The following is a 13826-nucleotide window of genomic DNA, read 5'->3' on the forward strand; positions in this document are numbered from 1 at the left end:
CCTATTATCAAATTTTCTTCATTCTCTTGGTATGTTTATTTGAAAAGCAAGAATGTAAGTTTAAATGCCAGCCCATTTTTGGTGAACAAACTGGGTTGTCCTTGCTGATTGGACAACACCAATAAACAAGTGCTGTCCATGGTTCTAAACCAACAATTTGCTGGCTCCTTAGCATAGATGCCTTCTTTTTTAAATAAAGATAGCAAGAGAACGAAGAAAATTTGATAATAGAAGTAAATTAGAAAGTAACTTAAAATTGCATGCTCTATCTGAATCATGAAAGAAAAAATGTGGGTTCAGTGTCCCTTTAAGGAGCGTTTAAAACTTAGGGGAGAGTTGTGGAGCGAGGCAGAGAGTTCCACAAGAATGGGGTCAATCTGGTGAAGTCCTGAAGACGGGAATGAGAAGCGGTAACAAGAGAGGAGAAGAGAAGGAGGTCATGAGCAGACTTAATGGTGATGGGAGACGAGAACTAAAGAAAAAATGGGGGGAAGCATTGTTATTGAGGGCCTTGAATGTCAAAGTCAGGATTTTGTATTTTATTCTGGAGGTTAGAGAATGCCAGCAAAGGGATTGGAAGAGAGGTGCAGCAGATGAGGAGCGATGTGTAAGGAAGATGCATTCATTATGAATTGTAAAGGAGATAGGAAGACCAGAAAGGATAAAGTGTCGCACCCTGGAGTGTTCATATTTTAAAACAATTTGCATATTTATTGTGCAAATATCGTGAGTCTCTAGTTTCTTCTTTAATCTATTAGGCTTTAAAGTTAAATAATAATAGACTTACTTACCAACACACTTTTCAGCAAGTTCTTCTAAAAATAAATCAGATGGTTGAGGACTCCAGTCTTGTGTGTGAATCTTGAGAATCTCTTTTCTTGCCTTGCAACAAAGAACTTAATTAGAGAACACATTTAGTGCAACTCAAACTTGAAGGTTAAGTGTTAGAATGTTCTGATGTTTTGGAAGATTTTTAAACCGGACTAAATTTTATAATTAAGGACCAATAAAGAGTAGAAATTAAATAATCAGAGAATGTAATTTTAACACTAGCAGCATTGTAATGCGGTGTGATTAACTTCGCAAAGGGGTTACTCACATAGTTAAAGTCATGCCTGAGATGAGAATGTTACTTAAGCTATCCAAAGCAAAAATTTATTATTTACATAATATAACAAAGTGATTAAATAAAAATGTATGCAACAAACCTTGAAAAAAGTTTGTAACTAATTTTAACTTAAGTGACATGAAACCCAATTTTTTTCTCTTTCATGATTCAGATAGAGCATGTGATTTTAAGCAACTTTCCCAATTTAAGTTTGTCTAATTTGTTTTGTTCCCTTGGTATCATTTGTTGAAAAGGATACCTTGGTACACTCAGGAGCTGCTGATTGCTGGATGCACATATATGCCTCATGTTATTGGCTCACCCAATGCAGTCAACTAGAACCGAGTAGTGCACTGCTGCACCTTCAAAGGATTCCAAGTGAATGAAGCAAATTAGATAAAAATAAATTGATAAGTGGTTTAAAAACTATTTTCTATCTGAATCATGAAAGAAAAATGATGCGTTTCATGCACCTTTAAAGGGACACTCAGGTCAAATTAAATTTTCATGATTCAGACACAGCATGTAATTTTAAACAACTTTTCAATTTACTTCCATTAAAAAAATGTGCACGGTCTTTTATATTTATACTTTTCGAGTCACCAGCTCCTACTGAGCATGTGCAAGAATTCAGACTATATGTATATGCATTTGTGATTGGCTGATTTCTATTGCATGGTACAGGGGGAGCGGAAATATACATAACTTTGAAATTTGTTAGAAAAACAAAAATCTACAACTCATTTGTAATTCAGAGTAAATGCTATTGTATTGTCTTGCTATCTTGCATTTGTTGATTATACAAATCTACTGTGTTTACTGGTCCTTTAATATTGGCTTAAAGGGACAGTCTACACCAGAACGGTTATTGTTTAAAAATATAGATCACACCTTTACTATCCATTCCCCAGCTTTGCACAACCAACATTGTTATATTAATATTCTTTATAGCCTTTAACCCTCTAAATGTCTGCCTGTTTCTAAGCCAGGGGAGGGCTAGAGCGAGCCATATAGATACATTGTGCTAAACTCCCGCGGGTTGTGGCAGACACTGCACCAATTTGATCAAATACAAGTCAATAGATAATAAATTAAAAGTCATGTGATCAGGGGGCTGTCAGAAAAGGCTTAGATACAAGGTAATCACAGAGGTTAAAAAAAAGTGTATTAATACAACCATGTTGGTTATGCAAAACTGGGGAATGAGTAATAAAAGGCATTATCTAACTTTTTAAACAATAACTAAATTTATGCTTACCTGATAAATGTCTTTTTCCGGACATGGAGTCCATGACGTCATTCCAATTACTAGTTGGATATTCAACTCCTGGCCAGCAAGAGGAGGCAAAGAGCACCCCAGCAAAGCTGTTAAGTGTAACTGCCTTACCCATAACCCCCAGTAATTCAGCCAAAGGAAATGAAGAAACGCAAGGGTGAAAACGTGCCTGAGGTTTACTAAAAAAAAAACTGCCAAGGGAACAAGGAAAAGTAGCAGAAATATCATGGTATAAATGGTGCCAGAAGAATATTATTAAACTTAGGTCCGCCCCCCAGAGAAACGGGCGGGAGCCGTGGACTCTCCTCCCACAGATAGAAATTAAATTATTAGGTAAACATAATTTATGTTTTCCATCTTAATGGGAGGAGAGTCCACTGCTTAATTCATTACTTGTGGGAACAAATACCCAAGCTCTAGAGGACACTAAATGAAAAAAATGGGAGGGTAAAAGGAGGCTGACCCTATACTGAGGGCACCACAGCCTGCAGAACCTTTCCCCTAAAGGCTGCTTCCACTGAAGCAAAAACATAAAAATTTGTAAAATGTTGCAAAAAGTATGTAAAGAGGACCAAGTAGCCGCCTTACAAATCTGCTCCATAGAAGCCTCGTTCTTAAAAGCCCAAGAAGAGGCCACAGCTCTAGTTGAATGAGCCGTAATCCTCAGAGGAGGCTTATGTCCCGGAGGACACTCCTCAGCCAAAAAGATAAGGAAGTCGAAGAGGCCCTCTGACTCCCACGCTTCCCGGAAAGAGAACAAACAGAGAAAGAAGTTTGTCTAAATTCCTTCGTGGCCTGAAGATAGAACTTCAAGGAACAAACCACATCCAGAATTACGTTGAAAACATTCCTTCGACGAATAAGAAGTAGGAGATAAAAAAGGAACCACAATCTCTTGATTGATGTTGCAAATTGAAACACCTTAGGAAGAAAACCTAACGGTTCGTAGAACAACCTTATCAGCATGGAAAGCCAGATAAGGAGGAACGTATTGCAAGGCAGTAATCACAGATACTCTGCGCGCAGATGTAATAGCCCGTGGAAAAGAAACCTTCCAAAACAATAATTTAATGTCTACTTCATGCATACGCTCCAACGGAGCCCATGCAAAACCTAAAGAACAAAATTTAAACTCCAAGGAGGAGCAATAGATCTAAACACAGATCTGATCCTAGCAGAGCCTTAACAAGTGACTGCACCTCAGGGAGCTCAGCGAACCTCTTGTGCAGAACACAGACAGGGGACTTGCAGAAAATCCCTTCTCCAGTTCATCCTGGAGAACAGAATAAGAAGGTCCTCCACACCTTATGATGGATACAACGAGCAACCAGCTACGAGCTTGAATGAGAGTAAAAATAAAAAACTCTCAGAAACCGTCTTGGCTAGGACTAAGCGTTCAATCTCCACGCAGTCAGCCTCAGAGATCTAGACATAGATGAACAAAAAGACCTTGGTCAGCAGATCCCTGCGACAAGGTTACTTCCACAGAGGAGACAAAGACATCCCCACTAGTCCGCAAACTATATCCTTCACGGCCAAGACAGAGCAATCCGCATCACTGACGCCTGCTTCATTCGAGCCACTACACTAGGAAGTAGTGGTAACGGCCGTAAAAGATAGATTGAACCTCCAGGATGGAGAGACCATTCCCCAAGATGAAAGGATTGTCTGCTGAGGAAATCCGCTTCCCAGTTATCCACACCCGGAATGTGGATCGCTGAAAGCAAAGAATCCGAGATACTTCCCCCATAACTAGGGAGCTTCTCGTTCCTCCCTGATAGTTGATGTAAGCATTTGAGGATATATTGTCTGATTGGGATCTGATAAACTGGGACAAACCCAGCAGAGGCCAAGCCTTCAGAGCATTGTATATTGCCAAAGATCCAAAATGCGATCAGGTCCATAGGCCTTGTGCCTTCCTGGCACCCCAAACCGCTCCACAATACTGACAGACTCGCAACCATAGTCACAATCAGCCACGATGGTCTTGATACGGACATCCCTTGGGACAAGGGATCCAGACAAAAACACAAAGAGAGCGATTCCCTTGATCGGTTGGCCAGAGAAATCTGTTGAGACATCCGAATGATCGCCGTTCCAATGCTTCAGCATGCGCAGTTGCAACAGTCTGAGGTGAAACCTAGCAAAGGGAATTATGTCCATGCTGGACACCATGAGACCAATCGCCTCCATAAACCAAGCCACAGATGGCCTTAAGGAGGTCTGGGGGGCAAGACATGTTGAAGCTAGCCTACGTTGTCTCTGGTTTGTTAGAAATATTCTCATGTCTATGGAGACTATTATAGTACCCGAGAATTCTACCCTGGTACTTGATACAAGAGAACTCTCTCTAGATTCATCTTCCATCCATGGGATCGATGAAAAAAGGGAGAATTCCGAAAAATTTCTTGGAGAATGCTGCGTTGGCCGGGAATCAAACCTGGGTCAATTACTTGGAAGGCAGCTATGCTCACACCACTATACCAGCTAGACCAAACAGAAGATCAATAAACTGGAAGTGCTGGTCCAGGAACGCAAACCTTGGGAACTGGAAGTGGTCATTGAGGATTTGTACGTGAAGGGAGCATCCTTCAGATCTATTGTGGTCAAGAATGGACCTATTGTCTCCCTCTTGAACGAGGGGACATTAAAAAACTTGTTTAAGCACTTTAGGTCCAAATCGGACGGAAGTCCCCCCCCTCCTTTGGGACCATGAAAAGGTTTGAATAGTATTCCAAACCTTTCACTGCGATAGGCACCATATCTCCTAAGAGGACAGATCCCGTACACACCCCAGAAAGGCTTCCCTCCTTCTGGTCAGGAAGACAGGAGAGAGAGGAGGAAACTGCCCTTGGGTGACGAGACTTGAAACCTATCCTGTTAACCCTGAGCTATGACCTCAAGGACCCATGGATCCTGCATGTCTCTGAACCAAGCGACTGAAAAGAGCGACAGTGCCTCTTACACGATCCAGAAAAGTACCAGAGACCGCCCGTTCATGCCAACTTAGACTCGGCGGGCTTCTTGCTCTGCTTGGATTTATTCCAGGACTGAGCCGGCTTCCAAGAGCTCTTGGTTTGCTCAGGCTTAGTGGAGGACTGCGGACATGGGCTTTATCAAACGAAAATTGTCCCTTAGACTCGTTCATATTCTCTTGCGGTAGAAGGGCACCCTTGCCCCCTGTGACCATGGAGATAATTGAGTCCAGGCCTGGACCAACCAAAATCATTCCCTTAAAGGGTAGGGAAAGAAGTCTAGACCTAGAAGTCATATCCGCAGACCATGACTTCAGTCAGAGCCAGGCAGGCCTGAACAGAAAAGGCTGAAGCCTTAGCATTTAGGCGAATAATCTGCCTAATAATCATAGATTAAAGAATTAGCAACCCTTAAGGCCTCTTCACCCCGATCAAATCCTATAAGGAGTCACACCAGAAGGTAGTTTCTCCAGAAACCACGGCAACAGCCGCCTACGGTTGAAACAAATATCCCGAATGTTGAAACAAACTTTCTCAACAATGTTTCCATCCTTTATCCATGGGCTCTTAAAACAAATAGCTATACTCAAACGGGATAGTAATACGTTTAGCAAGGATGAAGATAGCGCCATCCCTTTTATGGACGGAACCTCAACTCCACTGAGAGTCCAGGAAAGGGAACGATTTGTTAAAGGGAGAAGAGAGGAACAATCCAGTCTTATTCATTCTTAATATGTTCGCCATCTAACAGGAGTAGGGAAGGATAAGGTCCTCAAACTATTCAATTTAGGAATTAAAAGGTTCCTCAGGCAATTTGGCCTCTGGAACTACTGAATTCGCTAAAAAAAAAAAAAAAAAAAAAACTTCCTTTAGAAGAAAGCGCAAATTCCTAAAACTGAAGTCTGGATCCTACGCAGCTGCAGGTTTAAAGGTAGCAGACTCTGACCCAGAATGTTCATACTCTGTAGTCTTAGAAAGAAATTCATCCTCGGATAACCCTATCATTTAAATCCAATAAATTATCTGATGTACTCTGGGAAGGAGTGCAATATGTAACCTTTTGCTTGCGCTTAGCAGGGCGAGGTAAAGCATTAAGGGCCGCAGACACCACCCTCTGAGCTGCGCAGTAACGTCTGGAGAAAAAAAAATCATTTATGTAAGAACTTACCTGATAAATTCATTTCTTTCATATTAGCAAGAGTCCATGAGCTAGTGACGTATGGGATATACATTCCTACCAGGAGGGGCAAAGTTTCCCAAACCTCAAAATGCCTATAAATACACCCCTCACCACACCCACAAATCAGTTTAACGCATAGCCAAGAAGTGGGGTGATAAGAAAAAAGTGCGAAAGCATAAAAAATAAGGAATTGGAATAATTGTGCTTTATACAAAAAAATCATAACCACCACAAAAAAGGGTGGGCCTCATGGACTCTTGCTAATATGAAAAATGAATTTATCAGGTAAGTTCTTACATAAATTATGTTTTCTTTCATGTAATTAGCAAGAGTCCATGAGCTAGTGACGTATGGGATAATGAATACCCAAGATGTGGATCTTCCACGCAAGAGTCACTAGAGAGGGAGGGATAAAATAAAGACAGCCAATTCCGCTGAAAATAATCCACACCCAAAACAAAGTTTAAATCTTATAATGAAAAAAACTGAAATTATAAGCAGAAGATTCAAACTGAAACAGCTGCCTGAAGTACTTTTCTACCAAAAACTGCTTCAGAAGAAGAAAACACATCAAAATGGTAGAATTTAGTAAAAGTATGCAAAGAAGACCAAGTTGCTGCTTTGCAAATCTGATCAACCGAAGCTTCATTCCTAAACGCCCAGGAAGTAGAAACTGACCTAGTAGAATGAGCTGTAATCCTTTGAGGCGGAGTTTTACCCGACTCGACATAAGCATGATGAATCAAAGACTTTAACCAAGACGCCAAAGAAATGGCAGAGGCCTTCTGACCTTTCCTAGAACCAGAAAAGATAACAAATAGACTAGAAGTCTTTCAGAATTTTTTAGTAGCTTCAACATAATATTTCAAAGCTCTAACTACATCCAAAGAATGCAACGATCTTTCCTTAGAATTCTTAGGATTAGGACACAATGAAGGAACCACAATTTCTCTACTAATGTTGTTAGAATTCACAACCTTAGGTAAAAATTTAAAAGAAGTTCGCAACACTGCCTTATCCTGATGAAAAATCAGAAAAGGAGACTCACAAGAAAGAGCAGATAATTCAGAAACTCTTCTAGCAGAAGAGATGGCCAAAAGAAACAAAACTTTCCAAGAAAGTAATTTAATGTCCAGCGAATGCATAGGTTCAAACGGAGGAGCTTGAAGAGCCCCCAGAACCAAATTCAAACTCCAAGGAGGAGAAATTGACTTAATAACAGGTTTTATACGAACCAAAGCTTGTACAAAACAATAAATATCAGGAAAACTAGCTATTTTTCTGTGAAAAAGAACAGAAAGAGCAGAGATTTGTCCTTTCAAGGAACTTGCAGACAAACCTTTATCCAAACCATCCTGAAGAAACTGTAAAATTCTAGGAATTCTAAAAGAATGCCAAGAAAAATGATGAGAAAAACACCAAGAAATGTAAATCTTCCAGACTCGATAATATATCTTCCTAGATACAGATTTACGAGCCTGTAACATAGTATTAATCACAGAGTCAGAGAAACCTCTATGACTGAGAATCAAGCGTTCAATCTCCATACCTTCAAATTTAAGGATTTGAGATCCTGATGGAAAAAAGGACCTTGCGATAAAAGGTCTGGTCTTAACGGAAGAGTCCACGGTTGGCAAGTGGCCATCCGGACAAGATCTGCATACCAAAACCTGTGAGGCCATGCTGGAGCCACCAGCAGAACAAACGAGCACTCCTTTAGAATCTTGGAAATCACTCTTGGAAGAAGAACTAGAGGCGGAAAGATATAGGCAGGATGATACTTCCAAGGAAGTGACAATGCATCCACTGCCTACGCCTGAGGATCCCTGGATCTGGACAGATACCTGGAAAGCTTCTTGTTTAGATGAGAAGCCATCAGATCTATTTCTGGAAGTCCCCACATTCGAACTATCTGAAGAAATACCTCTGGGTGAAGAGACCATTCGCCCGGATGTAACGTTTGGCGACTGAGATAATCCGCTTCCCAATTGTCTATACCTGGGATATGAACCGCAGAAATTAGACAGGAGCTGGATTCCGCCCATACCAGTATTTGAGATACTTCTTTCATAGCCAGAGGACTGTGAGTCCCTCCTTGATGATTGACATATGCCACGGTTGTGACATTGTCCATCTGAAAACAAATGAACGACTCTCTCTTTAGAAGAGGCCATGACTGAAGAGCTCTGAAAATTGCACGGAGTTCCAAAATGTTGATCGGTAATCTCACCTCCTGAGATTCCCAAACCCCTTGTGCTGTCAGAGACCCCCAAACAGCTCCCCAACCTGTCAGACTTGCATCTGTTGAAATCACAGTCCAGGTCGGAAGAACAAAAGAAGCCCCCTGAACTAAACGATGGTGGTCTGTCCACCACGTCAGAGAGTGTTGTACAATCGGTTTTACAGATATTAATTGAGATATCTTTGTATAATCTCTGCACCACTGGTTCAGCATACAGAGCTGAAGAGGTCGCATGTGAAAACGAGCAAAGGGGATCGCGTTTGATGCAGCAGTCATAAGACCTAGAATTTCCATGCATAAGGCTACCGAAGGGAATGATTGAGACTGAAGGTTTCGACAAGCTGAAACCAATTTTAGACGTCTCTTGTCTGTCAGAGACAGAGTCATGGACAATTAATCTATCTGGAAACCTAAAAAGGTTACCCTTGTCTGAGGAATCAAATGAACTTTTTGGTAAATTGATCCTCCAACCATGTTCTCGAAGAAACAATACAAGTCGATTCGTATGAGATTCTGCTAAATGTGAAGACTGAGCAAGTACCAAGATATCATCCAAATAAGGAAATACCACAATACCCTGTTCTCTGATTACAGACAGAAGGGCACCGAGAACCTTTGTAAAAATCCTTGGAGCTGTTGCTAGGCCAAACGGCAGAGCCACAAACTGGTAATGCTTGTCTAGGAAAGAGAATCTCAGAAACTGATAGTGATCTGGATGAATCGGAATATGCAGATATGCATCCTGTAAATCTATTGTGGACATATAATGCCCTAGCTGAACAAAAGGCAGAATAGTCCTTATAGTTACCATTTTGAATGTTGGTATCCTTACATAATGATTCAATATTTTTAAATCCAGAACTGGTCTGAAGGAATTCTCCTTCTTTGGTACAATGAAAAAGTAAAACCCCAGCCCCTGTTCCAGAACTGGAACTGGCATAATTACTCCAGCCAACTCTAGATCTGAAACACATTTCAGAAATGCTTGAGCCTTCACTGGATTTACTGGGACACAGGAAAGAAAAAATCTTCTTGCAGGAGGCCTTAACTTGAAGCCTATTCTGTACCATTGTGAAACAATGTTCTGAATCCAAAGATTGTGAATCGAATTGATCCAAATTTCTTTGAAAAAACAGAATTTATGTTTACCTGATAAATTATTTTCTCCAACGGTGTGTCCGGTCCACGGCGTCATCCTTACTTGTGGGATATTCTCTTCCCCAACAGGAAATGGCAAAGAGCCCAGCAAAGCTGGTCACATGATCCCTCCTAGGCTCCGCCTACCCCAGTCATTCAACCGACGTTAAGGAGGAATATTTGCATAGGAGAAACCATATGATACCGTGGTGACTGTAGTTAAAGAAAATAAATTATCAGACCTGATTAAAAAACCAGGGCGGGCCGTGGACCGGACACACCGTTGGAGAAAATAATTTATCAGGTAAACATAAATTCTGTTTTCTCCAACATAGGTGTGTCCGGTCCACGGCGTCATCCTTACTTGTGGGAACCAATACCAAAGCTTTAGGACACGGATGATGGGAGGGAGCAAATCAGGTCACCTAGATGGAAGGCACCACGGTTTGCAAAACCTTTCTCCCAAAAATAGCCTCAGAAGAAGCAAAAGTATCAAACTTGTAAAATTTGGTAAAAGTGTGCAGTGAAGACCAAGTCGCTGCCCTACATATCTGATCAACAGAAGCCTCGTTCTTGAAGGCCCATGTGGAAGCCACAGCCCTAGTGGAATGAGCTGTGATTCTTTCAGGAGGCTGCCGTCCGGCAGTCACATAAGCCAATCTGATGATGCTTTTAATCCAAAAAGAGAGAGAGGTAGAAGTTGCTTTTTCACCTCTCCTTTTACCAGAATAAACAACAAACAAGGAAGATGTTTGTCTAAAATCCTTTGTAGCATCTAAATAGAATTTTAGAGCGCGAACAACATCCAAATTGTGCAACAAACGTTCCTTCTTCGAAACTGGTTTCGGACACAAAGAAGGCACGACTATCTCCTGGTTAATGTTTTTGTTAGAAACAACTTTTGGAAGAAAACCAGGTTTAGTACGTAAAACCACCTTATCTGCATGGAACACCAGATAAGGAGGAGAACACTGCAGAGCAGATAATTCTGAAACTCTTCTAGCAGAAGAAATTGCAACCAAAAACAAAACTTTCCAAGATAATAACTTAATATCAACGGAATGTAAGGGTTCAAACGGAACCCCCTGAAGAACTGAAAGAACTAAGTTGAGACTCCAAGGAGGAGTCAAAGGTTTGTAAACAGGCTTGATTCTAACCAGAGCCTGAACAAAGGCTTGAACATCTGGCACAGCTGCCAGCTTTTTGTGAAGTAACACAGACAAGGCAGAAATCTGTCCCTTCAAGGAACTTGCAGATAATCCTTTCTCCAATCCTTCTTGAAGAAAGGATAGAATCTTAGGAATCTTTACCTTGTCCCAAGGGAATCCTTTAGATTCACACCAACAGATATATTTTTTCCATATTTTGTGGTAAATTTTTCTAGTTACAGGCTTTCTGGCCTGAACAAGAGTATCAATAACAGAATCTGAGAACCCTCGTTTCGATAAGATCAAGCGTTCAATCTCCAAGCAGTCAGCTGGAGTGAGACCAGATTCGGATGTTCGAACGGACCTTGAACAAGAAGGTCTCGTCTCAAAGGTAGCTTCCATGGTGGAGCCGATGACATATTCACCAGATCTGCATACCAAGTCCTGCGTGGCCACGCAGGAGCTATCAAGATCACCGACGCCCTCTCCTGATTGATCCTGGCTACCAGCCTGGGGATGAGAGGAAACGGCGGGAATACATAAGCTAGTTTGAAGGTCCAAGGTGCTACTAGTGCATCTACTAGAGTCGCCTTGGGATCCCTGGATCTGGACCCGTAGCAAGGAACCTTGAAGTTCTAACGAGAGGCCATCAGATCCATGTCTGGAATGCCCCACAGTTGAGTAAATTGGGCAAAGATTTCCGGATGGAGTTCCCACTCCCCCGGATGTAATGTCTGACGACTCAGAAAATCCGCTTCCCAATTTTCCACTCCTGGGATGTGGATTGCAGACAGGTGGCAGGAGTGAGTCTCCGCCCATTGAATGATTTTGGTCACTTCTTCCATCGCCAGGGAACTCCTTGTTCAAGCCTTGAGAGCATTGAATATCGCTCTCAGTTCCAGAATATTTATCGGTAGAAGAGATTCTTCCCGAGACCAAAGACCCTGAGCTTTCAGGGGTCCCCAGACCGCGCCCCAGCCCATCAGACTGGCGACGGTCGTGACAATGACCCACTCTGGTCTGCGGAAGGTCATCCCTTGTGACAGGTTGTCCAGGGACAGCCACCAACGGAGTGAGTCTCTGGTCCTCTGATTTACTTGTATCTTCGGAGACAAGTCTGTATAGTCCCCATTCCACTGACTGAGCATGCACAGTTGTAATGGTCTTAGATGAATGCGCGCAAAAGGAACTATGTCCATTGCCGCTACCATCAAACCTATTACTTCCATGCACTGCGCTATGGAAGGAAGAGGAACGGAATGAAGTGTTTGACAAGAGTTTAGAAGTTTTGTTTTTCTGGCCTCTGTCAGAAAAATCCTCATTTCTAAGGAGTCTATTATTGTTCCCAAGAAGGGAACCCTTGTCGACGGAGATAGAGAACTCTTTTCCACGTTCACTTTCCATCCGTGAGATCTGAGAAAGGCCAGGACTATGTCCGTGTGAGCCTTTGCTTGAGGAAGGGACGACGCTTGAATCAGAATGTCGTCCAAGTAAGGAACTACTGCAATGCCCCTTGGTCTTAGTACCGCTAGAAGGGACCCTAGTACCTTTGTGAAAATCCTTGGAGCAGTGGCTAATCCGAAAGGAAGCGCCACGAACTGGTAATGCTTGTCCAGGAATGCGAACCTTAGGAACCGATGATGTTCCTTGTGGATAGGAATATGTAGATACGCATCCTTTAAATCCACCGTGGTCATGAATTGACCTTCCTGGATGGAAGGAAGAATTGTTCGAATGGTTTCCATTTTGAACGATGGAACCTTGAGAAACTTGTTTAAGATCTTGAGATCTAAGATTGGTCTGAACGTTCCCTCTTTTTTGGGAACTATGAACAGATTGGAGTAGAACCCCATCCCTTGTTCTCCTAATGGAACAGGATGAATCACTCCCATTTTTAACAGGTCTTCTACACAATGTAAGAATGCCTGTCTCTTTATGTGGTCTGAAGACAATTGAGACCTGTGGAACCTCCCCCTTGGGGGAAGCCCCTTGAATTCCAGAAGATAACCTTGGGAGACTATTTCTAGTGCCCAAGGATCCAGAACATCTCTTGCCCAAGCCTGAGCGAAGAGAGAGAGAGTCTGCCCCCCACCAGATCCGGTCCCGGATCGGGGGCCAACATTTCATGCTGTCTTGGTAGCAGTGGCAGGTTTCTTGGCCTGCTTTCCCTTGTTCCAGCCTTGCATTGGTCTCCAGGCTGGCTTGGCTTGAGAAGTATTACCCTCTTGCTTAGAGGACGTAGCACTTGGGGCTGGTCCGTTTCTACGAAAGGGACGAAAATTAGGTTTATTTTTGGCCTTGAAAGACCTATCCTGAGGAAGGGCGTGGCCCTTACCCCCAGTGATATCAGAGATAATCTCTTTCAAGTCAGGGCCAAACAGCGTTTTCCCCTTGAAAGGAATGTTAAGTAGTTTGTTCTTGGAAGACGCATCCGCTGACCAAGATTTCAACCAAAGCGCTCTGCGCGCCACAATAGCAAACCCAGAATTTTTCGCCGCTAACCTAGCCAATTGCAAAGTGGCGTCTAGGGTGAAAGAATTAGCCAATTTGAGAGCACGGATTCTGTCCATAATCTCCTCATAAGGAGGAGAATCACTATCGATCGCCTTTACTAGCTCATCGAACCAGAAACACGCGGCTGTAGTGACAGGGACAATGCATGAAATTGGTTGTAGAAGGTAACCTTGCTGAACAAACATCTTTTTAAGCAAACCTAATTTTTTATCCATAGGATCTTTGAAAGCACAACTATCTTCTATG

The 13826-nt window shown here is 42.3% G+C and overlaps 1 protein-coding gene across 1 annotated transcript in view; it reads right to left on the reverse strand.

Annotated features, from left to right (window-relative positions):
• Positions 1-372: 372 nt before the first annotated feature.
• Positions 373-13826, reverse strand: part of LOC128661715 (ATPase family AAA domain-containing protein 2) — a gene marked incomplete at its 5' end in the record, with an annotated part of 87207 nt that continues 73753 nt past the window's right edge. The window contains 2 exon segments of the mRNA XM_053715938.1: positions 373-472; positions 788-882. Of these exon segments, the coding sequence (XP_053571913.1) occupies positions 373-472; positions 788-882 (195 nt within the window).

This window comes from Bombina bombina, chromosome 5 (assembly GCF_027579735.1).
Source record: "Bombina bombina isolate aBomBom1 chromosome 5, aBomBom1.pri, whole genome shotgun sequence".
NCBI lineage: Eukaryota > Metazoa > Chordata > Amphibia > Anura > Bombinatoridae > Bombina > Bombina bombina.